The sequence below is a fragment of the Emydura macquarii genome, unplaced genomic scaffold (assembly GCF_026122565.2).
Source record: "Emydura macquarii macquarii isolate MOO-44397 ecotype Brisbane River unplaced genomic scaffold, CSIRO-AGI_Emac_v2 contig_3220, whole genome shotgun sequence".
NCBI classification, from domain to species: domain Eukaryota; kingdom Metazoa; phylum Chordata; order Testudines; family Chelidae; genus Emydura; species Emydura macquarii.
This window is the reverse complement of record NW_027133357.1, coordinates 3,872,569-3,896,414: the sequence shown is the minus strand read 5'-3', so window position 1 is coordinate 3,896,414 and position 23,846 is coordinate 3,872,569. Positions and strand designations below refer to the sequence as shown.

Sequence of the window (23,846 nt, the reverse complement as noted above, 5' to 3'; positions counted from 1 at the left end):
TGTTTTCTATGCATTTATTTTTTAAATAGACATTATTTATTAAAAGACTTTATATAAAATCACAATTTCAAAGTATAAAAAAACCAGGGAAACAAACAACATAGTTTGAACCAAAATAATAACTCCCTTTAGTGGGAGCTGCTCTCCCATTGGCTAATATATGTGGAATAACATGACAAAGCAGGTGCACAGCTTTAGTAAGACAGTCAGACCCTGGACTGTTAGCCCCACGCCTTCAGCTGGCATAAATCAGTGTAGATCCACTGTTTGCCACAGAGATAGGTTGGCTTGTGCCAAGCAAAGATCTGGCCCACTGATGAGACGATGGACTTTACAGGTCTGATTCTGATCCTACTGACATCCGTCCCACTCCACTGAGCTCAGTGGAATTACTCCTGATTTACACAGGTGTACATGAGATCCAAATCAGACTCTCTGTGCCATTGGCACCTGAGCTGTATGTATATCTCACCAAAATGGCATGCCGTACTGCTCTTTGGAAGTGGAATGTGCCTTTGCAGTTAATAAATATACATAAAGAAAAATATTAATACTACAAATATTTTTTTTTAAAAAAATCTGGTTTAAATAGGTATTCTCCCACCATTTAAAAAAATAAAGCATTTATAGCTGAAAGAAGTTATGTCCCCATCTTCAGAGTTGGGGGCCAGTGGGTGTAAATCAGCATCGTTCCATAGTTATACTGATTTACACCCACTGAGCATCAGGCCCTAGATCAGATGATGAGTGTCAGCAAAGTTTGACATCATGGGCCAGATCCTCAGCTGGCATAAACCACTGAAGGCACTGGGAACTCTGCTGAATTACTCCAGCTGGGGATCTGGCCCAATGTGATTTCCTCTGCTATATGATATCCTCTGTGCACTGTCTCAGGTACCAGATTGCAGAACAGGCCAGTAGCAGGCTAAAGACAAAGGTGAGTGTGTGTTTGTGTGTGTGTGTGGGGGGGGGGGGGGAGGTCTCATGGAGTGAGGGGAGTACAGCTGTGTTGGAAGAGTAACACCCTCTCTCCCATGGTGGAGGGTCATGGAGGGGAGAGCTGAGATGAGAGAGAGGCTGAAGGCAAATGTGAGGTCTGATTGGTCAAATGGGAGCAATTTCTGAACAGGATGGGGAGATGGATGGGAAACTAGTGCAAGTGATGGCAGCGTGGGGTGGCACAGCCCTGCTCCCTGGGGGCAGAGGTGACGGAGGCTGTCTGCCACGGTTTAATAAGGGGGGGCGTCCACAATGGGAGCCCCAGTGGCCTGCTGGATGAGGTCGAGCAGTTGGAAGTTGTTGGATCCATTCTGGGTCCTGATGCTGACTCGCAGTGTGATCTGTTCTAAGCTAAGAACGTACCTGAGCCTCAGCTGTACAATGGGGCTGGCACAGAGGGCTGGCAAAGCTCCCTGGCATTTTAACAGCAGAGCCAGGTGATCAGCATGAAATCTGCCTACGTCCCTCTTCCTGACAGGAGCTACACAGAAGATAGATACCAGCTAGCACAGGGCTGTCACTTCCATGGGGCATGCTGATCTCCACACAACATAATTCGGTAAATGAGTTCCATCCCTCACGACCCTACGGAGATATACACACAGGATCAAAGGCCAGCGGGTGGCATCGTCCATTGCTCCCATGTTACTGGATAAAAAGAGCTCGACAGAATGAGACGTATTCAGTCTGTTGAAGCAGTGTCATTAAACATCCAAACCACAACGCAAGGCCAGCTCGCGTCAGAACTCCACTCACCGGACGTGATCCACCGCCTGCAGTTCCCACGGTCGGCCACGCCCACTCCCTCCAATAAAACACTTCACAGGAGAAGGACATTTCTCCAATACATTAAAACATAAAGGCAATTCTCCCAACCTGAGGCCGGCTCAGGGTCATCATTTATATCACTGCAAGCGGAACGGCTGGACAGGGTCTTCCTTGGACAGGGACTGGGGAGGGGGACGGAATGTCAGGCAGAAGGCACAGGAGGGATGGACAGCAGCCGAGAATACAAGACAAGGACGATAGGGACTAACCCAAACAACAGCCAGCCCCCATTGCTCCGGAGGCAGCAGGAGAGAGTTAAAATTCACAGTGTAGAGGTTTCGTTTCCTTTCCTTTCGGGGGTTGGGCCCTCCCAGTTTGTACCCCTATTACCCGCTTCCCAACGCATGCTGGGTATGGGAGGGAGCAGGCTCTCCTAGAAGTCAGGGTGCTTCTTCCTTTCTGTGCAGAGCCTCTACCTCTGACTGGAGTGCAGGGGAACAACAGGGCGGATGGGAGAGGGGACAGGGACTTCCTGTCCCCTTGGGGAGGAAACCCCAGAGGTCAGAGACCAGTATGCTGAGCTGCCCTTAAGGCATCTAGAGAAGGGCATGGGAAAAAGAGAGAAGGCAAGTGCTGCATGTTATGCTGACAGGGCTCCAGGGCCAGATAGCCAGACACAGCAGCTTCGAGGCATGGAGGGGACTGGCACTGGGGGATGTACTGGCCTGTACATGTAGTTAAAGGACTCTTGAAAGGGGCCATCTGGCCTGGGGCAACTGAGGATCACACAAGGGGGCCTCATTCCAAATGCCACTGTGCTGAGGCAGAAAGAGCAAGCGGCTGGGGAGAGAGCGGCAGACTCAGCTGATCCCCTCTCCCATGTCACCCGGAAGGAAGAGATCCCACACCGCAGTCCCCACATCCCGCCTGTCCTACTGCATCCAACTCCAGCCCAGAGCCGCCAGCAGGCAAGGAGCAACGGCAACTTGGCTGGTTCAGCGCAGTCCTCTCATTCCTGCCGAGGCATGCCTCTTCTCGCTAAGTCCTCCACGGCAGGTACAGCCAGCCCCTGAAGGAGCCAGCATCACGCCACAGAGACCACGTAACCCTTTCCATGCTGGAGAGCATCAGACAACGTGATTCCCAGGACTGTTTGTCTCCCTTCATCAGAGTCGAGTTTTGTCCATCCTGGTGCCAGGTCTGCTGGGGTCATCCCTCAGGCTGCCTTGGCTTGCCAGTGGCTAAAGAGCAAAGGGGGCATGCGGCAGCACAGAACCCGGGCTCCAGTGCCAAGAATAAATAACATCCATTTCCAGATCTTTCAGTCTCTTCCGGCGTTGCAGAGAGGAACAAAGAGCAAGGGGCAATCGTCCTCACTGGGGATGACAGAGGAGGTGTCCAGCTGGTGCAGATTCTCCTCCAGATGGGGCCGAGATCCCACACAAAAAAGCGGGTTCAGAATCCAAGCCTCACACCGCTGCTCTTCCTGGGACAGGAAAGGCCCAGCTGGAGAGGAGAGGAGGGTGAAATCAGCAGGATGGACTGGGCGAATGCAGGGAGACTTACAAGGGATGGCCTTCGGGGAAGGGCAGCTGACATGGGGCTGAGACTCAGCTAAGTGCAGGCAGCAGCAGCGCACCCAGCCAGGCTTAAATGTTTACCCAGGAAGGAGCATGTGGTTCAATGACATTCGGTGTTTATGCCAGAGGCTACCAGCTTCCTGAGTTGCAGGAGTGGAGCCTTTTGGCAGGTGGGCTTGTTTACCTGGCTCACAGACACATCATGCTCGGTTGCACCAAACTGAAACTAGAATAACTAAAAGCCTATGGCCAGATAGATAAACCTCTGCTTGCTGATCCCCTGAGCACCTTGATCTGCAGGCTGGTTTCTTACTAAGAGGGGATGTTAGGTGCAGTTGGCTCTGCTGCAAAATTGGCATTGCATGGCCCCGTGTTTATGCCCAGTGACTCCAGAACAAACATGCCCGATTTCCACTAAAAAGGTGACTCAGATCCCAGCAGACGTTTGCAGGGGGAGTCCAGCTGGGTTCTTTCCCTCATGCACATCACCAGTCGGAAAGGTTCCACAGGCCAAATTAGATGACCTTTGTGCAGTGGCTTTTCATGGGCGGTTACTTCAGGGCACTTAATAACCAAGTCTGCCAATGCCCAGGAAGGAACAGACTCCAGACCCTTTTTCCCTAGCCGGGCTGGCCCTGCAGGGCTAACAGGAGCAACCCTAGCAGGCGCTCGGCGCTGACTCCCATGCCCCCAGGGAGCGGGTTTGTGGAATAAGGAAAGGACAATTTCCGAGCCACTTTTCAGAGCAGAACTGCACTTTACAGCTGAACCGATCCCTGGCACTGCCAGCCCTGATCTAAGTTAATGGCCCTACGCCCAGTTATGCAAGTGGTGAATGTGGGCCCTGGACAGTAACCAGATGGTGTCAATTAAATTCCCTGTCGCTAAGGGCCCCGCACGACAGCTAGGAGACCTGGGATCAGTTTCCAGGTGCTAAAGCAGCCAAGCAATAAACTCCGTGCCCAGCTGACTATTAACCACGGGGTCTGGGTAAACCATTCCGAATCTCCCGCTGTGCCGTGCTGCAGGAGAAGGGCCTGATTTAAAGGGGGGCCTGTAATCTGGATAAAGTGGGGCACCTTACCTCATAGCTCGCCCTGCAGCCGCAGCTCCAGATGCTCCTCCACTCCATGCAGCGGTCTGCAAAGAGAAGCAACAACCAGGGGGGTCAAACCAACGCCAGGGGCTGAAGGCATTGAGAAGGTTCAGCCGGCGATGCCCACCCGTGCCCCACAGGGAGACTGCCCGGTGCCCCCGGCTGCCACGCAGCCGCTCATTGGCCACGCGGGGGCTGGCCCAGCAGCAGGCTCTTGGGCAGTGGATAGCCAAGCACTCCAAGGGGGGAGGCCAGAGGGAGAGGACACTGCATGCTAGAGAAGAGGCCGCCATGACGAGACCCAGAGGGAGAGAAGAGCCAGTTCGGCAGCTCTAGGTCGCAGACTCTGCACAGCCTCTTACCTTGCCTCCTGCTCTTCTAAGTCGTTCCCTCTCCTCTGCAACCGTCTCTCCAAGGTCTGGGGGGGGGAGAAGTAGAAGGATCAGTCTTGGACTGGCCAGGAGCTTAGGCCGGGGGCTGTTTTGCCAGCGAATTCCCTCCATGATGGGGGAAGCTCGTGGGTCCTTTCTATCCCCTTCCCCCCTGCACTGGGCAGTGCCCCCCAGGATGCCAGAACCCTGGGGCCGGGGGCAGAGTCCCCAGTGTTAGCTAGAGCCTTCGGGGGAGGTGTCAACAGACAGGCTCTCCCGGGGGAGGAGGCAGCCAGGGAGGTAGCTGGGACGGGATTGGAGTCTCCTCCCCACCCCACTGTCCACTGCTGTGGCCCATCCCCCACTGCCATCATAGCCCCAAACACACTTCCGTGGGGCAGGGGGATGGGACGTTCCCAACTGTGAGAACTGCTCTCCCAACGCCCTGCCCTTCCACTGAGCTCCTCCGAGCACTTTGCAGTCGCTCATGGGCGTGCCCGGTGAGGCATCATAATCTCCATTCTACAGCTGGGGAAACTGAGGCACGGCGCGATTGGGGAGCGACTTGCCCAAGGCCACTCCGCAGTGCTGGGCACAGAACCCAGCCTCCTGCTCTAACCATTCGAGCCGCTGCCTCAAAGCTCTGGTGGGGTGGGGCGGGGAGATGATGTGTGTCCCCCGGTGTCCACACCTACGTGGTTGACAGCAAGGGGCTGGGAGATGATGTGTCTTTAACCCACCAGCCGGCACTGCCTTGCCCACCCTGGGTGCTGCTGGGACTGGCCAATCTGCCCCACACAGGCGCCACGGCTGGGGGTGGTTTGGTGAGGCGCTTACCTGGGATCTGTGCTTGTAGAAGAGGAGGCCTCCGACTGCCAGCAGGATCGCCAGGATCGTCACCAGCACATATGTCATGAGCTCCCGGAGGCTCTGCTTGGGCTGCGCCTCCTTCCTGCGCTGGTCTGTGTTCGGAGGAAGGATGTTAAGGTCAGGGATGGGCCCCGCCAGGCTGTCCTCGGGCTCTCTGAACCTGGGCAGCCCCCCGGCTCTCTTTCCTCGCAGCTCCGTGGTGCGCTGCACGTCTGGGGCTGGGTGCCAGGGACTTTCCCTGGGGGGGCTCTCCGGGGCAGGGAGGCTGTCAGTGGTAGCAGCCGTCCTGGAGAACTGGTGCTGCGCTACCGCGATGGGCTCCTCGGAGCCCAGGGAAGGGGTCAGCCGCAGCTCACTAGGCAGAGGTGTCACCAGTCGGTCACCAGCGTATGCCCCTGAGGCATCTGCGGCCACGGATGCCAGAGCCGGGCTGGACACAGCAGCGGCACTGAGGGGATCCATCAAGTGAGTGCTCTGCTCTGCTGCCGAGGAGGCCCAGGCGGCGTCTTCCCCTGCCCTTGGCGGGCTCCGCTTCGCGTTGGGGGACGGGTCGGGCGAACCAGGCGTGCGGAGGAACTCCCCGGGCCCAGTCGGCCAGGTCTGGATTCGCTCAGCCTCTGTCCCCCTGGGATCGATCACTTCCCTCTGTAGCATCTCTCCGCCCGAGGCCGGGAGGCTGGGAGGGGAGGTGGAGATGTCATCGGTGCTAGGGGGCTCCTGGCTGGGCGGTCCGGTTCGGTCCAGGTGGAGTTCGGTGCGGACAGACCCAGCACCGGGTCCCTGTGAAGCTGATGCTAGCTCCAGTTCTGCTGGTGGTGAGGACACAGTGGCAGAGCCGCCAGCCCAGACCTCCTGGATCTCCATGGCACCCAGGTCTGTGTGCGTGCTCCTGGGTGCCCTGAGCATGGCACTGCTGTCTAACCTGCTTGGGGTGTGCATGGAACCAGGCTGGCTGTGTCGGGGCCAGGCACTGGCAGCTGCCTCCTGGCTGCCCAGCTGGACCACAGTGGAAGGGAGGGGCTTGGTGGCCAAGGCTGGGTGGGGAGAGGCCTCACGAGAGGGGCTTGGGGATGGACAGTTGCAGTCACGATCTGTCACCACATCTGAAAGAACCAGAGAGAGAGAGAAAGGCCATAGAGTAACCAGCCTCCAGGGAGAGCAGGGAACACCTTTAAGCTCAGTTCAGTCCCTCCCCGCTACCCTCCTGCCCAGCGTTAGCTTGGCAGGGCCGGTGCTAGAGCCACTGAAACGAGCCCAAAGAGAAACGAGGGGAAGGGGGAAGAGAGAGTCCAGAATGAGGGTGGGGGGGGGGGACAGCGCTGGGCAGAGCAAACAAGAGGGCTGGGGGAGGGAAGGGGCGGTAAGTTGAGCTGCCCAGAGAGGCTGTGAGATGCAGACCCCCAAGGAGAACCCAGAGCCCGCAGCACGTGAGCAGGGGAGCCGAAGCGATTAGTGAGAAGAAAGGGGCCCGGAAGGCATGCAGCGTGCAGGCCCCGGCACAGAGGGAGAGGTGATGGTGTGAGGCCGGTGTGTGGGGAGATGGGGGCCGTGAGTGTTAGTGTCCAAGCAAGGGAGTGAATTGGCAGCATCCACACTGTGGCAGGCCCTTGTCCACTGACAGCGGAGGGTCTGAGGCTCGTGTCATCACCAGCAGCAGCTGCACAAGCAACAGGATCAGAGGGAGGGGGGTGTTAGTTTCACCTCGTCCTCTCGTCTCAGTGACGAGACACAGAACAGATCCTGCTTGTGGGGAGGACAGATGGGAGCTTCTTCTTGGTGCCCATGCAAACACATCCCATGTAACCTGGACCCAGACACAGGCAGCCACCAGGGACGGACAATAGCACTCCATCTTCCGCTCTGCCTTTACAACGTGCACCCCAGATTGCAGCCAGTTAGCCTCACAACCTGCCGGTGAGGCCAGGATAATTTTCTCCCCTGTACAGATGGGGAAACTGAGGCACAGAGCGGGACAGTGACTTGGCCAAGGTCACCCAGTGAGTCGGTGGGAGAAAACAGCCAGGAGTCCTGCCTCCCAGAGCTGTGCCTGAGCCACAGGGCCACCCTTCCTCCCAGACGAACCGGTGCAGATGACAGACTAGGTCCCAAACCTGCAGCCTCGCCTGAGTCAGGTCTGAGGTTTGCTTGGAACTTTTTTCATGTTACTAATTTCTGCTCCTGCCTCTGAACTTCCTGGTGTCGGCTAAAGGCAGAAATACCGCAAACGAGGTTGCTGTCTTTGCAGTGCTGCGGCCAAACCCACAGTCCGAGAGAGCTGGTTCCCATGGCACATCCAGGCTTATTCTCAGAGCAAACAGCGTGGTAGCCACTTCCAAAATAACTTCCAATTTGGGGGGCCTTTCTCTGGCTCAAAGCTTTGGAGCTTTTGTCCCACATTAGCAGTCACACAAACACACACACACAGGCCTGCGCAGTACACACACGCACTCACAAATATATGCGTGCACAGAAAAATGCAGACATACACACGTCGGCACACGTAAGCATATATAGTTGGAAAGACGTGCACATGGGTGAAATCTAACGCACCCATGAGAGCATACAAATATATATCCACACCCATGATGCCATAAACACTATGCACACACATTCACGAGGACAAACACTCACACGCACCCCAGCATGCTCCTGTGTAAAAACTGCAGTCTCATACTGGCATAAATCTCTGAAACACTCAGGCATGTGAATCAAAGCCCTGGCTGGTGTTAGTCGATGCAACTCAAGAGAAGGGGGCAGAGGGAGAACAGCCGTCCGAGTTTCTTACCTGGAGGTGGCATTTCCTTTTTCAGGGAGTCAGAGCACTTCTGGTAGGTAGCGCTGCAGTCACGTTTGAAATCCACATTTGCATCTAGGAGGACCATAACGCTGCCAAAGAAATCCTTCACCAGCTGTAGCATCTTCTCAGGAGGCATGGAGAGCTCCTTGAAGCAGGCCTGGGAGAGCTAAGCAGAAAGCAGGGCTCAACCACCAGGAGACAACCCAGACAGCAAAACCCCTGTCAAATTCCCCCTCATCCTCTCGTTACCAAACCTGTATGAGCACCTGGTGTCACACAGGGTCTGACTCTCCCCTCGCAGCTCTATGGAAATCAGTGAAATTACCCGGTGTAAAAACGGTTTGAGATCAAGATCAGGACCACTGAGTCTGGTCCCGCTCTCATTGAAATCATTGGGAGTTTTCCCAGGTCTCCCAGTGAGATCAGGATTGGGCCCACTGAGTATGCTCTCATGGAAATCAGTGGGAGATTTGTCACTTCCACCAGTCAGAACTGGATCAGGTCCACTTACGCCTGGGCTGGGATTCCAGGTGCTCTCGGCAGGAGTAAATGCAGGTAGAAAAGTGTTAGGGAAAAGACTGAACTTGGATGGAATGAGTTTGGCCGGTTACCCTGTTGGTGACCTGGGCCCTTTGGGTGACTCTGGCCTAGAGCAGTCTACAGGGGAGCTCACAGCCAAAGCCACTGTTTCTTGCTGGGAGCATAGTCTGATATCCCTGAGGCTGCAGAGCAAACTCCTATTGACAGTGATCCGTAATTCCTTGTGTTTGCACATGCTGAATATTTGCCAGCACCCTGGGTCACTAAAGCAAGTCTTCCATCGCCCCAGGAACCCCCAATACACCCTCCCCATACTGCTCAGGATTTCCCCCACCTACCACTGTGGCTCCAGGAGTCTTTTGAGAGCCCCTGAGGCTGTTGGACTCTTGCCCGGCTATTTCAAAGGGGAGGCTCTAGCTGAGAGTCAAGAAGATTTTGAATATTCTCAGCTCTGCGCTTCCTGCTCTGCTCTTTCATCTGCCAGGCCGGGACCCGCTGACCTCAGCTCCAGCTTTAATTAGCCCAGTGTGTGGTTAATGATCATTCCCATCCAACAGCAACACCAGTCATGTACTGGGACATGGCTTGGAACTCCTTCCACAGTCCCCTTGCCTAGGTTAAAGGCCAACTTCCAAAGACCACATGGTCACCCTCTGTGCGTTAGTCTCCTCCCTGGTCTGGACATCCACCCAGATCCCTAGTGCAGCAGGGACCAGCCTGAACCAAACCACTCCATTCCCACACTGCGGGCTGTGAGCCTTCATCTTGTCCCTGTCCCCGTTAGCATAGGGATCTGTGGCTGGTTTTCAGAAGGTACCTCGCGCTCATGATCATCCTGGTCGTCAATGCACGGACCTTCATTCTCATCGATTTTTTTGTACATGTTTTGTACATCTTTTGTCTTGTTAAAATTTTCCGAGTTCTTCTTGAATTTCATTTTTTCGAGGAGGTTGGTCAGCCGAGGGAAAGCCGCTTTGACAAAGCAGATGGAGTCATTCTGGGAGGCAAAAATGGGCAGGTTATTGTCTGTAATACTGAAATACAGCACAGCTTACTGCATCTTACGACATGAGGCGCAGGTATCCGGAGAGATTGTTCAGACCAGAGAGACCCCTTCCCCCAGTGCCTGCCCTGCCATAAATAAGCAATCAGCAGTCAGGTTCTGCACTGGGAGTATCTGGAGTGGCTCCTGATACCCTGCTCAGTCCCACTTGGGCCAAATTCAAAAATGGCTCTAAGATGATGCAACATCCAGACTGCTCCTGAAAATCCAGCCCTTCGTGTATAGGTTATACTGGCTTTCCCCCAGGTTCAAATTCAGATGATGATATGTAAGGGATGTCAGTTACATTTCAGCAAGTGTGTGTGTATCTCAGGGAGTCTAAATCAGTATAATTTCCATGCTTAAAGTTATAAATTACCCAAGAAATTATTCTTATTTCTATTACAATGACACCTTCATGGGCCAACCAGGCCCTGTCATGCTAAGTACTGAACATACAAATACTAAGAGGCCCAAAGAGCTTCCATCCTTAAGGAAGAATCGCCACCCCCATTTTGCAGAAGGGAAGCTGAGTCATGGAGTGATTAAATTAGTTTCCAAAACCATCCAGGGAGTCTGGGGCAAAGATGGAAACCAAGCCCAGCTCTCCGAGAGTTTAGGCTTCAGACCCCTCCTTTCTACGCAGGCTGCAGCGACTCCACTCTGAACTTAGCTCCTCCTGTCCCTGGTGCTAATACACAGACTACCATCGCAAAGAATGTCTTGGCTGAGACAAAGTCCACTCACCAACTGCGTCTCATCAATGAACTCAAAGGAGAGGTGGCAGGACGTGAGCATCTGGGAATCAATCTGCAAAACAGAAGCACAAAGTCACTCTGCAACCCCCTAACAGGAATCCAACCAGCCTGCCACTCCCATCTAAACAGGCAGCTGAGAAATGCACCAGCCTCTAGGGATTGCAGTGCGGAGACAGGCTGGGTAGACTCAGCAGAGCCGGATGAGCCCAGCTGCTCTGGATAGGATTGCTGCAGGGCCAGATGCAAAGGATGTAGCCAGGGGGGCATGAGCATGAGCATGACCATGAGCATGAGCATCCAAAGCACGGGCTCAGTGCACTATATACCAGGGCTCCCTAGTGCCACAGGTTTGATTCCTAAGCTCCCTGGCACTGGAGACTCATCTGTTGTTCTAATGTATGCTAAATAAATTCTTCCATGTAATCTATCATTTCTCTCTCCAAGTCTTAAAACCAGATCCCTCCCCTCTGCTCTGCATACACAGTCATGATTACAGAGTCTCTCTCATCACATAGGTATTTGTCCTAATGTCCTGGCCAAAATTTTCTCCTCTGTGCCACTCAGATGGTACTCATCACCCCATACACAGCTGCATTTTAGGAGTGGGTGCAGGGTTTTTTGTAACCTGCTTTGGATCCTTGTTGCTGGACGGTACAGTATAACTGTCAGATGTTATTATTCCATGTAATTCATTGGAAGTCTAGAGGGTAAACAGATATAAGAAGAAACAGGCAGTTCTGTGGATAGGCGTAGCCCTGCAGAGGATATTGGGCTGTGAGCCTTCTCAATCCTCGTCCAAACAAACAAGAAGCAGTCGTCCTTCTTCATCAACAGGCCAGGATCCGCCTTGTCAGAGGAAAGCAAAAGGCTACAAAATCGCCCTCCTCCCCCTCTTCACACACTGACTCAGCACTTTGAACAATAACTTTGCAGGGGAACGGACAGCAACAGCGACTGCATCTGAAAAGCCCCTGAGCTGCAGAGGTTTTCAATTTTAGGACAAAAAGCTTTCTGCCCAAGAGTAAAGGAATGACTCCAAGCATGCGTTCCAGGCTGGGAAGAATACAGGGCTGCCAGGAGAGCATGTCTTATTGGGAACAATTGCCTCATTATCCACTGGGCCTGTAGTGAGTGATGCGGTTGCTAACAAACATTTAGTAAGGTACAGGGCAGAGCAGAGCAGGCTGAGGCAGACCAGGGAGCGGGTGCCCGGCTGTGATCCTAACCTTGAGTCTGACCTTTGTGCCCATAGAAATAACAACACTGGCAGCCATCCAGTCATGAAGGAGCATGACTTTGAACTCCAGCGGAGCTAGGATGGCAGCACCTGTGCCAGTGCGGCAACTGGCTTAGTGGCAGAACCCTAGCCTGGTGGCAAAACATCTGGACTCACAACTGGCATGGTATCTACGTGCTTCCAGTGGCAGTGCCACACCTGGATCACTGGCCCAATATTTGCATGGTGGTGGCCTGATTCCCTGTCACTCACCCTTGTGTCAATCAGGAGCAGCTGCATTGTGGCTGATTCTTCTCTCCCCCCTGGTACAAATCGGAGTAACCCCGTAAAGTTACCCTAGTGTAAGTTAGATCTGAACTGGGCCATGGCTAATTAACAAGGACATCCACTACTGCTGTAGACATCACAGGACTTTCCTTTGATCTCTGACCCCAGATCAGCTGGATCTGCCCACAAATCATTTGTGATCGGGGAGAAAAAAAAACACACCTGCCAAACCCCATCTGGTACCATGTGCCCTCCTTGTGCTTGCCTTCTGCCACGGATGCCCAGGCAGCACTCACCAGTATTCAGCCCTGTTATCCCATGCAGTAGGTGTGCAAGAAGCAAGGCTGGGGAATTCCTCCCACCCAGTACTGGAAGCCCAGGAAGGTTCTTGGGTCAGTCTCCTTGCAACTAATCCTGCCCAGGACTCCCAGGATTCAGCTTTTGGCAGCTACAGATCTCAAGTGCTTCATCTCCTCCTAAATGCTCATGAGGCTCACGCTCTGGACTGAGCCAGGAATCATTCCGAGAAAAGGCTTATACATGTCTCCCTCTCCCTTCTGATGCAGAAGACAGGACTATGGAGCTGGGGCTATAGAAGGATCCCAGACCTAAAGGACCAGCCTGCGATCAGCACAACCTGGAATGCCCCTGAGCACATCCCATAACGCTGCAAACTGTCAGGGTAGAAAGGGACTCCTAACCCACTCCACTTTCTTAATTATCTATCTGTCAGATGATGATAGACAGAGAGCTACCCGTCTATCTTCCTTGCCTTTCTTCTTCTGTCTCTCCTCCATTTTCCTTCCTTTTCTCTTCCATTCTCCCTCCTTCCCTGCTAGTGTCCATGGGCTCACACCCACATCCCAGTGATCCAGCCCATCCTGCACGCTGGAGCCAATGCTCATTAGCAGCAAAGCCCAATCTATCCTGGTGAGCAGAGGGGACGGACGTCTCCACTTCGCACAGCTATCATCCCTGTCCACCTCTTCCCCCTTGTTTGGACAGGCCTCTCCCCTGGATTTTTCACTCGGCGTGGGTGCTTTGCTTGTGGATTGCCTGTCATTATTCTCATTCACGTGGGGCACAAAGACTGATCTCACTTGGGGCAGGGGCTGGTATGACCTGCAGCTCCTGCTAATCTGGCCCACCAGAGCCACTCTCCTGGTAGGACCGCCCATCTCGCCATCAAACTCAGAAGGTGCCACTCTCAGCTGACAGAAGCATTGGTCTCGTCTACTGTGGGCCAGCCCAGCGTTGGTCTTACTTGGAGGACCCCATGCACTCACTTAGCATGGGCACCAGGCACCAGCCTCACACTCTAATGTTCCACATCCCATCGCCCCAGCAGTGCTGGCTGGGCATGATACTCACCAGTTCCTGCAGCTTATCCAGGTGCTTTTTGGTGATGATATTCTCACAGTAGCCTTTCTGCTCAGTTTCATGGATGCTGCAGGTGGCGAGGAGGAGGAAAGTCAGCAGGACACAGGAGACTGGGCAGGCCTGAGCAAGAGAGAGGATGGGAGAGGCTGTCAGGAACACCTTTTCCCCCTGCGAGGAGAATCCATGTCCCTGGGCTCCCTGCTGTCCCTATAGCGAGCAGGCTCCAGGGCAGCGTCCTAGTGCTGTTTCCTGTTGCTATCCCCTTGCCTTCCCCTGGAAACAGCCTCTGCTGTGGATCTCTTTGTGCCAGTCACTGGATGTAGCTCAATGCCATTCCCTGCCTATTTATGCCATGTCCTGAGGAACTGCCTGGTTTGTCCGCCTGTCTGTCGCCTGCCATACAAACCCTTCTTTCTCTCGCTCTCCGTCTGGAGTTAGCACCGTTAGCAATTCAGAGATCGTTAGGAGGCACACGGCATTGTGGGCCTGGCACGGGGTGGCACTCTATTGGCAGGGTACAAGCTGCAGGGCACAAATCCTATTTAGTGAGCTGGGCACCAAAATGCTCCCTCTGCAGTCTGTGAACACTTCTCCCCTCCCCACCGGCCTTCCCTCCTCCCCCTCCTTGTCTACCATCATTAGTGATGCAGGAGGTCAGCTGAGCCCCTGCTGGGAATTCCCCAGTCCTGCTCTCCATGGGCCCTGCTGGGCTGCACTCTCACAGCCAGGCTGCTAACAGATGCAAGTATGTACAAGCCCCTCTGTGCAGAGCAGAGCTGCCACCTGTGGGTCCCCCAGCCGCTATCTTGTCCTGCCTTTGCGGCCCCATCCTTCATCCCTTCAGCACCTTTCCCACTCCCTCCATGGCTCTTTGCATCCTCGGGCTCCTTTTCCCATCCCTCTCTCATGCTCCCCCCTTCCAATGATTGCTTCCCCTTCTTCCTCCTCTCCCAGCTTTCCTCTTTTCCTTCCATCTCTTCTTCCCTACTCTGACCTCTCTTCTGCTCCTCCCCTTTCTCATTTCCTCCATCTCTTTCCCACTACTCCTCCAACTCCCACTCTGCCCTGCAGTCCCTGTCTTCCGTCCTCATCTCCTGGGAAGATTCTTAATTCACTGAGGTCATCAAATCCATCAAACTCAGAGCCAGCTGCAAATGTGTCTTTCCTTTCCAGGACCCCTCACTGCCCCACTGTGTAGCAGCACCCCAGCCTTGCGCGTTTCTTTGCACCTCCTTTCACACTGGCCCATCACTGTTTAAATTGTGACTAGGCTTTAGCTCCATGAACTCTTTTTCAGACAATGCCATTCCCTGTGCAACTCATTGCCATGAGGTATCTGTGAGGCCAGAATCTTAGCAGGATTCCAAAAGGGATTGGACATTTATATGGATAACGAAAACACCCAGAGTCACAAAGGTAAATGCTAAAAATAATAACCAAGAGTCTGGGAAGGGCTATAAACCTGCCTGCTTCATAGCAAACCACCCTCAAACTGACTGGGGTCAGGAGGCATTCCCCAGAGGAAGGTTAACCCAGGACTGCAGGGTTCTTTGCACCTTCCTCTGAAGCAGCTGGTGCTTGTCACACTTGGAGGCTATCTAGAACCCTGATCAAATCTATTATGGCAGTTCTTATGTTCCTGTGGCATTAACTATAACCTCCCACCCTGGAACTTGAGTGTTTTCAGGGAGCTGGATCCATCGATCTTTTCATTAACTTCAGTGGGTTCTGGAACAGGCCCAGAAGGGACAGCACTGACTTCTCAGAACAGGGCACTCATGTGGCCTCCTGCACTGTGATTTATGTGCTGCCAAGAGTGACACCCGTGATGTTCCTGAAGGACATGGCATGCCACTCCCCAGAGGATTCCCCAGCCAGGGCATTCCAACCTCCCAGGTTCACAGGGGAAACACCGGGCAACCCTGGTGTGACTTGTTTGAAACCAGTGGGTTATAAATGGATGGGTAGATTAGATTAGTGGAAAATAGATAGCCACCTAATTTATGTACTGTATAATAATAATGATAGATGATAGATAGGTAGATAGATAAATAGATAAAGTACATTGATTGATCAGTTGATCTAAGATCTAGATAGACAGACAGATAGATCTTAGTCTACTGATCTGTCTACTTTGATCTTAGATCAGTCAATTGATCAGTATACTACGACCTGTCTCGTTAACTATCCTCCTAGATCTTAGTATACTGATTGATCGATCAATCTAGCTAACTTGCTAATTCAATATACTAAGATCTAGGAGGAGGGTAGTTAGCTAACTAGCTGGGTAAGATAAGATGATACTGTTCTAGTTAGCTATCCTCCTAGATCTCAACAATTATTTAGCTAGCTAGCTACCTATACAGCCTCCTAGATCTTAGTATACTGATATAGCTAGCTCAACTGATCAATCAGTATCCCAGATCTAGGAGGACAGTTAGCTAGATAGACATGGTCTTTAGTGCTGTCCTCCAACAGGTTGACAGGGCCCCATTCAACCGCAAAGATCTTTGTCATGCCCAGACTGGGACAAGCTTCCCAGACAGCAAAGGAGTGCTGCACTTCCTTCCTAGCCCTGTGCATGCCCCTGCATTTACCCGCTCCCTCTCCCTGTCCCAGGTATGAAGGTCTCTCTCTTGGTTTAACCTCCCCTTGCATGTTACAAAACAATGCACAGAGCAAGGTTTGCCCCCGACCAGCTTCAAGCACTTTCCCTGTCCATACAGCTTGCAGCACGAGGAGTGCATGTGGGAAAGGAGCGGATATACAGCCAGCTGTCTCCATCCAAAGCCCCGCAGAGCGAAGGAGCAAGAAAAGGGCAAAAAAAGGAGTGTCCGGCGAAGGGAGAGAGCGCTGCTCTGAGTTTGCACTGTTAGCCAGAGCCCTCCTTGCTCATCCGATCCCCCCCAAAGGGGAACAACCCACCCAGCCCAGTCCATGACAACAAGCGAGCGTCAGAACAACAGAGCGCCCGGAATGGGGTTCACAAAGGGCGTTAGGCGCCTCCACCCCTGGGTGGGCTAGACTGAGGCGCGCCTAAAGCCTTCCGGCCATGCCACCCCTCGTGTTTTTTTGCAGGGCTGCGTAGCTGCGCCTGGACTTTCAGCAAACTGCCAGGGGACAGGAGAAGGGGGCAGGGGAGGCGAGCGCAGAGAGGGCAGAGGAAAAAGAAAGAAAAAGAAAGAAACAAAGAAAAAGAAAAAGAAAGGAAGGAAGGAAGGAAGGAAGGAAGGCCAAGAGGGCGGCGGAGAGAAAGAAGAAATGAGGGGCAGCAAAGGGAGGGCAGGGAGCGATGAAAAGCAACACGTGCCGCCCGCTCTCCCCGGGCCAGCTGTCCCTCCTGGCGCCCGGATTTCTCCGCGCGGGCTGAGCTGCAGAGCCGCCAGCCGCCCAGCGCACCTACCTGGGGGCCGCCGCCGCACGCGTGCGTTCCGAGCCGGGGCATAGGGACAGCCGTCGCCTGCGGGGGGATTCTCCTCCGTGGAGCGGGGCTAGGGAGCGCGGAGCGGCGTGCAGTAATCCTGCCTGCCCGCGGCGGCACTGGGGGGAACTGGAGGCGAGGATTAAGGAAGTTTCACCGCGCGACGCGCCGAGGACGGAGCTTGCCTGTGTCTCTCCTGCCTCTCTTCTCCTGGGCTCGGCCCTTATACAGCCTCTCCAGAGCATGTGGTTTGTGGGAAATCACCTTGGCCGGCCGCCAGCTTGGCAGCGGAGCTCTCCCAGGCCCGGGCTTTTGTTTCCCCGCTTGGGGGCCGAAATCTGAATGAAGGTGGAATCTGTTAGTTCTCATCTTTCTCTTTCGGAATGCATCGTGTCCTCCCCCCTCACAACAAACACACACACAGAGGGAGTCCCCCTGCGTGGCAGCCTTCTCCGCTCCTCCCAAGGGTTGTCTGCAAGTCCCAATGCTTCAGAAAGGAGCTGGGCTTCTCAGATAGGGTGCCCAGATGGCAGGTCTGAGAAATCGGGGTGATAGGCGCCTGTGTAAGACAAAACCCCAAATATCGGGACTGTCCCTATAAAATCGGGACATCTGGTCACCCGGTTCCCTTCCTATTCCCCATGGAGAGCCAGCACCCAGCAGTACAGGATAGGAGCAAAGCCAGAAGTCAACTGAGCTATGCTGCTATCCTGGGGTGAAATGTCCCTGGAGGAGTTATACTTAAATACTAAAGGAAATAAAGAATAGTAATAAATAATACTAATACTAATAACATATAAAGGACATTCCTATAGCAACTCGTCATCCAAAAGTCTCCTTTAGAAAATGGGATCGCTGCGTGTGCATTGTGTTTGTGAGTTGGCAGGGGTGGGTGTGCGTGTGTGCTTCTTTCAAGCCTGGTCTGAAGGGGAAAGGTTGACCCTAACAGCTGCTAGACAGATAAGCGCTAGGGGGCTAAAATAGAGCAGTGTAGATGTTCTCACCTGGGCTGAAGGGCCGGCTCCGAGACCCTCTCCTGTGGCCGGGTCTCAGAGCTCGGTTCCCACCTGAGTAGGAACATCCAAACTGAGCCCCAAACAGTTGAGCCGGGCTTTGAAACTCACTGCTGGGTTTTTTTGTTTGTTTGTTCTTTTTTGCCATGTAGACTTACTGTAAGTGAGCCTGGGTCAGTTTCAGTCCAAAAATAGTGGATTGGCATGAGTGTAAGCACCTCTATGAGTTTGCATGTGTCTGTGTGTATAAGATGTGTGCATATATGCATGTTTGTGTACGCAATGTGTATGTGAATGATCATGTCTATGGGTGGGGACATGAGTCCGGATTGTTATGTGCATGGATATGTGGGGAATATGTATGTCAGTGAGCATGTATCTATGACAAAATGCACAAATCTCTCAGAGATCCGCTATTGCAGTCCTGGGGCAGAGAATTGCTCAAGCAGTAGAAGAACAAGGTCGCTTGTCAAATCAAATCTACTTTAACACACAGGTGGTTTTTAAGAACAATATAAACCAGCTTTCCATTAATTTGTTCTTTAAGAAGCTTGTTGGAAACAGCTATCTGTAAGGAAGTAAACATTTTCACTGACTTGCAATTCAAATTAATACCAAAAAATGGAATGGACCATAAAAAAAAAGATGAACCTGGCCTGACTTTATTGACCCTTACTGTCTGAGGTGGGAGAAATTAACAGCATCATCCAAGGTGACTTCCCATAGACCACATGCTCTGGAGAGGCTGGATAAGGCCCAACCCAGGAGAACAAAAGGGGGAGTTAGTTTCCTCCTCTGCCTTGTATGAAATTGATTTGAAAAAGATTACAGACTTAAATAATTAAACGTCCGATAAGTAACTTAGGTAAATTAATGCGTCTGTTTATAATATTCCCTGGTCATACCGATAACATTTGTTCAAGGGGGTGTACATCTGATTCCAGGTGTATACGTATGTGAGTATTCAAGCAAATGTGTTTCTCTGTGTATGTGTGTGTGTGTGTGTATCTGTGGACGTCTGTCTAAGGGCGTGATATGTGTATGTAGGTGCATATGTGCTAATGTTTGTCTATTAATGTCAGTGTACGGAAGGAATGTTTGTGCATGATCATGTGTTTGTGCATGTGCCAGGATATCTGCAGGTGCATTGTTCGTCTATGTTTATTTGCATCTATGTGCTATATGTTTGGGAGCATGCTTGTGTGTCTGGATTATATGTGCAAGCGTGGAGAAGGCATGCAAATGTGCATACGTGTATCTATGTGAATATGTATACGTATGTGGTTCTGTGCGTGCAATGTAGGTGTATCTGTATAAGTGTGCACACAGCCGCATCCCTATACACATGTGTTTAATTCCCAGGGCTAGAACTGGAAGGCCGAACTGTGTGTGTATTTGGGTTGCTTCCGTGACCCCAGACGCTTGACAAAGGCACCAGTTTTAACAACTGCTCCTGGGCTGAGTCCAAGATACTCTGGACAAACTCATCTTTGGGGCTCAAAGTCATTATATTAAAAATAGGAACCATGAGTGGGACAAAAACCCAAACCAGAAAGTTCAAGTTTTTCCATTCGTTAATCAGGTCACTTCTGTTTTCTTTGATTCACCGGGTAACATCATAGCAACAGAACTCATTTGACACCGAGGAAGTGGCAGTGGGAGGGATGGAGTCCCAAGGCAACAGAGAGAGAACCATTTGGATAGCCTATGGACCAGCTCCTCACCTGGGGTAAATCATTATAACCCCACTGAACTCAATGAATCATAGAAATATAGGGCTAAGGGCTGGAAGGGAGCTTTAGAGGTCATCTAGTCCAACCCCCTGTGCTGAGGCAGGACCAAGTAAACCTAGACCACCTCTGACAGGTATTTGTCTAACTTGGTCTTAAAAATCTTCAATGATGGGGATTCCATAACCTTGCGTGGCAGCCTATTCCAATGCTACACTACCCTTAGAGTTAGAAACTTTTCCCTAATATCTAACTTAAATCTCCCATGGTGCAGATTAAGCTCATTACTTCTTGTCCTACCTTCAGGAGAACAATCAATCACTGTCCTTTTTGTAACAGTCCTTAGTCCCCCTTCTGACTTCTTTTCTCAACACTAAACAGCCAGTTTTTTATAACCTTTCCTCATAGGCCAGATTTTTTAAAATGTTTATCTTGTTGCTCTCCTCTGGTCTCTCTCCAATGTGTCCACATCTTCCTTAAAGTATGTTGCCAGAAACTAAACACAGTACTCCAGCTGAGGCCTTACCAGTGCCAAGTAGAGTGGAACAATAATCTCCCGTGTTTTACATACCACACTCCTGTTAATACACACTCGGATGATATCAGCCTTTTCTGCAAGTGCCTCATATGGTTGAATCATTCAATTTGTGACCTACAGTAACCCCCAGATCCATTTCTGCAGTACTGCTGCCTAGTCCATTATTCCCCATTTTGTATTTGTGCATTGGATTTTTTTCTTCCTAAGTGTAGTATGTTTCACTTGTTTTTATTGAATTTCATTTTGGTGATTTCGGATCAATTTTTGTATGTGTACAGGCTGTTTTGAATTCTAATCCTCTCCTCCAAAGTGCAAGCAACCCTCCCGGCTTGATATCATCAGCACATTTTATAAGTGTGCTCTCCACTCCAGTACCTAAATCATTAATGAAAATATTGAACAATACCAGACCCAGGACAGACCCCTGAGAGACTACAGGATACATCCTCCTAGTTTGACAGCCAACCACTGATAACTACTCTGAGTACAGTCTTGCAATCAGTTTTGCTCCCACACTTTATAGTAATTTAATTTAGTCTACAATTCCCTCATTTGCTTATGAGAATGTCATGTGGGACTATGTCAATAGCCTTCCTAAAATCAATATGCATCACATCTACTGCTTCCCCCCATCCACAAGGCCAGTAACCCTGTCAAAGAAAGAAATTAGGTTGGTTTGACATGATTTGTTCTTGACAAATCCATGTTGGCTACTACTTATAACCCTGTGATCCTCTAGGTGCTTACAAATGGATTATTTAACAATTTGTTCCAATATCTTTCCAGGTATCAAAGCTAAGCTGTCTAGTCTATAATTCCCTAGATCCCCTTTGTTCCCCTTTTTAGAGATAGGTACTATGTTTGCCCTTCTCTAGTCCTCTGGGACCTCTCCTGTCCCCCATAAATTCTCAAAAATAATCGCGAGTTGTTCTGAGATTGCTTCAACCAGTGTTTTAGCTATCCTGGGATGAATTTCATCAGGCCCTGCCCTTGAATACATCTAACTTATCTAAATATTGCATTCCTTCCCCCTCACTGTCCTTATTAATTGTGTTGATATCTAATCACAATTAATCTTTTTAATGAAGACTGAAGCAAAATAGGCATTAAACACCTCAGACCTTCTTGCTGTCATTTGTTATTAGCTCTCCTTCCTTGCTAAGTAGAGGCTCTCCACTGTCCTTCATCTTTCTCTTGCTCCTAATGTATTTATAGAACTTCTTATTATTGCCTTTTATGCCCCTTGATAGGTGTAACTCATTTTTTGCCTTGGTCTTTCTGATTTAGTGCCTACATGCTTATGCTAGTCTTGTGTACTCATTCTTTGCAATGTGCCCATGTTTCCACTGAATGATGCTGATTTATCTGAGGATTTCTTTAATTATCCAAGTCGCTTTCTCTTAAGCAGCTGGAAGATTGTCATGTCCAAAGTCATTGATGAGCTACTTGTTGTGTCTTCATTGTGCTGCAGGCTAAGTAGGTCAACGTGGAGGAAACTCCTGTACTGTGTTACATTTGATAATCCAGCTCTTGGCTCATACCACTCACTGAAGAGAAGCAGATGCTGTTCTTTATGCTGGCACTTTTGGATTTGCTCCAAGATCTGCAAACCTGCACAAACTGACTCATGATCATCTCCCCCCAGCTACATCGGATGTAAAAATGATGTCAACACATTAACCTCTTCATGGAAATAGCTGATGGCAGAGCAGCTGAGTTTTGGAATGTTCCTGAGTGCTTCATAATGATCATAAAATTGGTATTCATCTGAGGAGATCACTCGGAGCCGCAGGCCAGAGAGATCTGAACTTCCCCGAATTTCATGGCAGGAGGGGGGACACCAGCCACACAGTTCATTTCCAGATCAGAATCTGGATCCAAACCTGGAGTTCAGACTCCTTTCTATAAATAACTCTCCCTTTGCATTTGCATATACGTTTGTACTTCCTCTCTGATTGGTGGTGGAATATTAAGAAAACCCAAACCATTTAGCATGACATTACTGTGCTTTGCCACACTCAGTCAATCAGATTGCTTGGCTGCCTGAACACTCCAGTCCCCCTGCTCTGTTTTGACCCAGGCTCCACTCCTGCCGAGGGATTTTAAAAAGGCTTTCATGTCACGTTTTGTGAGGCCACGTACCCTGAGGTGCATATGGATTGGCCCAAAGGGTGTGGGGGGAGCCATTTATAATGCACCAAAAAAAAAAAAAAAGACAGGGAAGCAACCCTTAAAAGCAGACCATAAACCACCAGGAATATAAACACCTCTCTGGGGCTTTGGAGGAGACAGTTTGTTAGGGTCTTTAAAGGCTGCATTCTGATTCCCCAACTCAAAGACCAGCTGCTAGACTGGGCCAGCTGACTGGCACCCAGAAGAAGCCTGGAGCATGGCCAAGTGGGAGCCAACAGTGCCATGGAACAGTGTGCAATTCACTGGGGCCTGCTAGCTTGAGATCCAGCCAGCTAGGGTGCAGTCTACGGGGGAGGAGCAGCCTCTTGGGGAGGCTTGTGTTGCAGTGCAGACCCCTGGGGAGCAATGTGCCCAGCTGTCCTCCAGGGAGCAGGGTCTTGCTGTGCAGTCTGTCAGGGTTCAGTGTACAGAAGGCCCTACTGGATGGAATGACATCTCAGACTGATAGCTGGAGGACCCCAGGAGCCTACAAGAGCCTGCCTTGCAAAGAGCAGCTCCTTGTTAGATTCCCCTAAGGCAGGCAGGAGCACCCAGGAGAGGAAATGAAACAAAGAGCAATAAAAATGTGGTTTGTGTACATGACATTTCAGTGCTCTGTAATAACTCAAGCTCATGAACCACGGGGAACGCCTTACACACACTAGGGTGGCATCTTCACAGTGTGAATGGTGTGGGTTAGCTGAAATTCTGTCATCCGAAATGCAGAAGGAACATCATTCACATTTCTAGGAAGCAGCATAGTCTAATGGTTAACACATAAGAGTAGGAGTCAGGAGACCTTGAGCCTAGTCCCAGCTTAATTCACTGGGGGTTCTTAGGCAAAGCCCAGTGTGTTGCTTTCCTCACCTGTAAAATGGGGATAATAATAATAATATTTACCTCCCTCACTGGCAGTGCATGATTGTCTTCTTCATTTGCTATATGGGATATTTGCTGGATGCTTGCTGCTGAGCGTGTGTGGCTGTAGGTTGCTTGTGGGCAGCCTATTATGAGGATTCAATCACCAACAGCTGATTTGTGTGGGATGGCTCTGATTGAATACCTAGCTCATGCGGCATGCTTGTGATCCCTAACTGGGTGAGCATAACGTTTAGAACTGAAGTGACACTGATTTACACCGCTGAGGATTTGGGCCAATTACCCCAGTCAAGCAGCGCCAATTTGGCCCATTGATTCCACTGGAGCGACAGCGATTTACACCAGCTGAGGACCTGGCTCCCATATTCCATGAGCAGCCATGCCAGTA

The 23,846-nt window shown here is 51.3% G+C and overlaps 1 protein-coding gene across 3 annotated transcripts; it reads right to left on the bottom strand.

Moving 5' to 3' along the window:
* CSF1 (colony stimulating factor 1) lies at positions 1-23,546 on the bottom strand. 3 transcript variants are annotated; one of them, XM_067531769.1, is made up of 10 exons: positions 23,480-23,546; positions 17,109-17,464; positions 13,697-13,825; positions 10,811-10,873; positions 9,839-10,018; positions 8,470-8,647; positions 5,652-6,787; positions 4,806-4,861; positions 4,432-4,487; positions 1-3,273 (listed from the first exon to the last, which is right to left on the bottom strand). In XM_067531769.1, exons 2-9 carry the CDS (start codon positions 17,148-17,150, stop codon positions 4,433-4,435), a joined length of 1,839 nt encoding a protein of 612 aa, XP_067387870.1. In that variant the 5' UTR covers positions 17,151-17,464; positions 23,480-23,546; the 3' UTR covers positions 1-3,273; position 4,432. The 3 variants fall into 3 exon arrangements, with proteins under 3 accessions (XP_067387870.1, XP_067387872.1, XP_067387871.1); XM_067531771.1 differs by having other exon boundaries at positions 5,652-5,776; XM_067531770.1 differs by lacking the exon at positions 23,480-23,546 and having other exon boundaries at positions 17,109-17,496.
* Positions 23,547-23,846: the final 300 nt, after the last annotated feature.

What these genes read in the sequence shown, in the direction of transcription:
- CSF1 (XM_067531769.1), bottom strand. Translation starts at nt 17,150, where the DNA reads ATGCCCCGGCTCGGAACGCACGCGTGCGGCGGCGGCCCCCAG. An exon ending in TCATTGATGAGACGCAGTTG is followed by an intron (nt 10,019 to 10,810) that starts GTGAGTGGACTT and finishes TTTGCCTCCCAG; the next exon opens with AATGACTCCATCTGCTTTGT. An exon ending in AAAGGAAATGCCACCTCCAG is followed by an intron (nt 6,788 to 8,469) that starts GTAAGAAACTCG and finishes TGGTTCTTTCAG; the next exon opens with ATGTGGTGACAGATCGTGAC.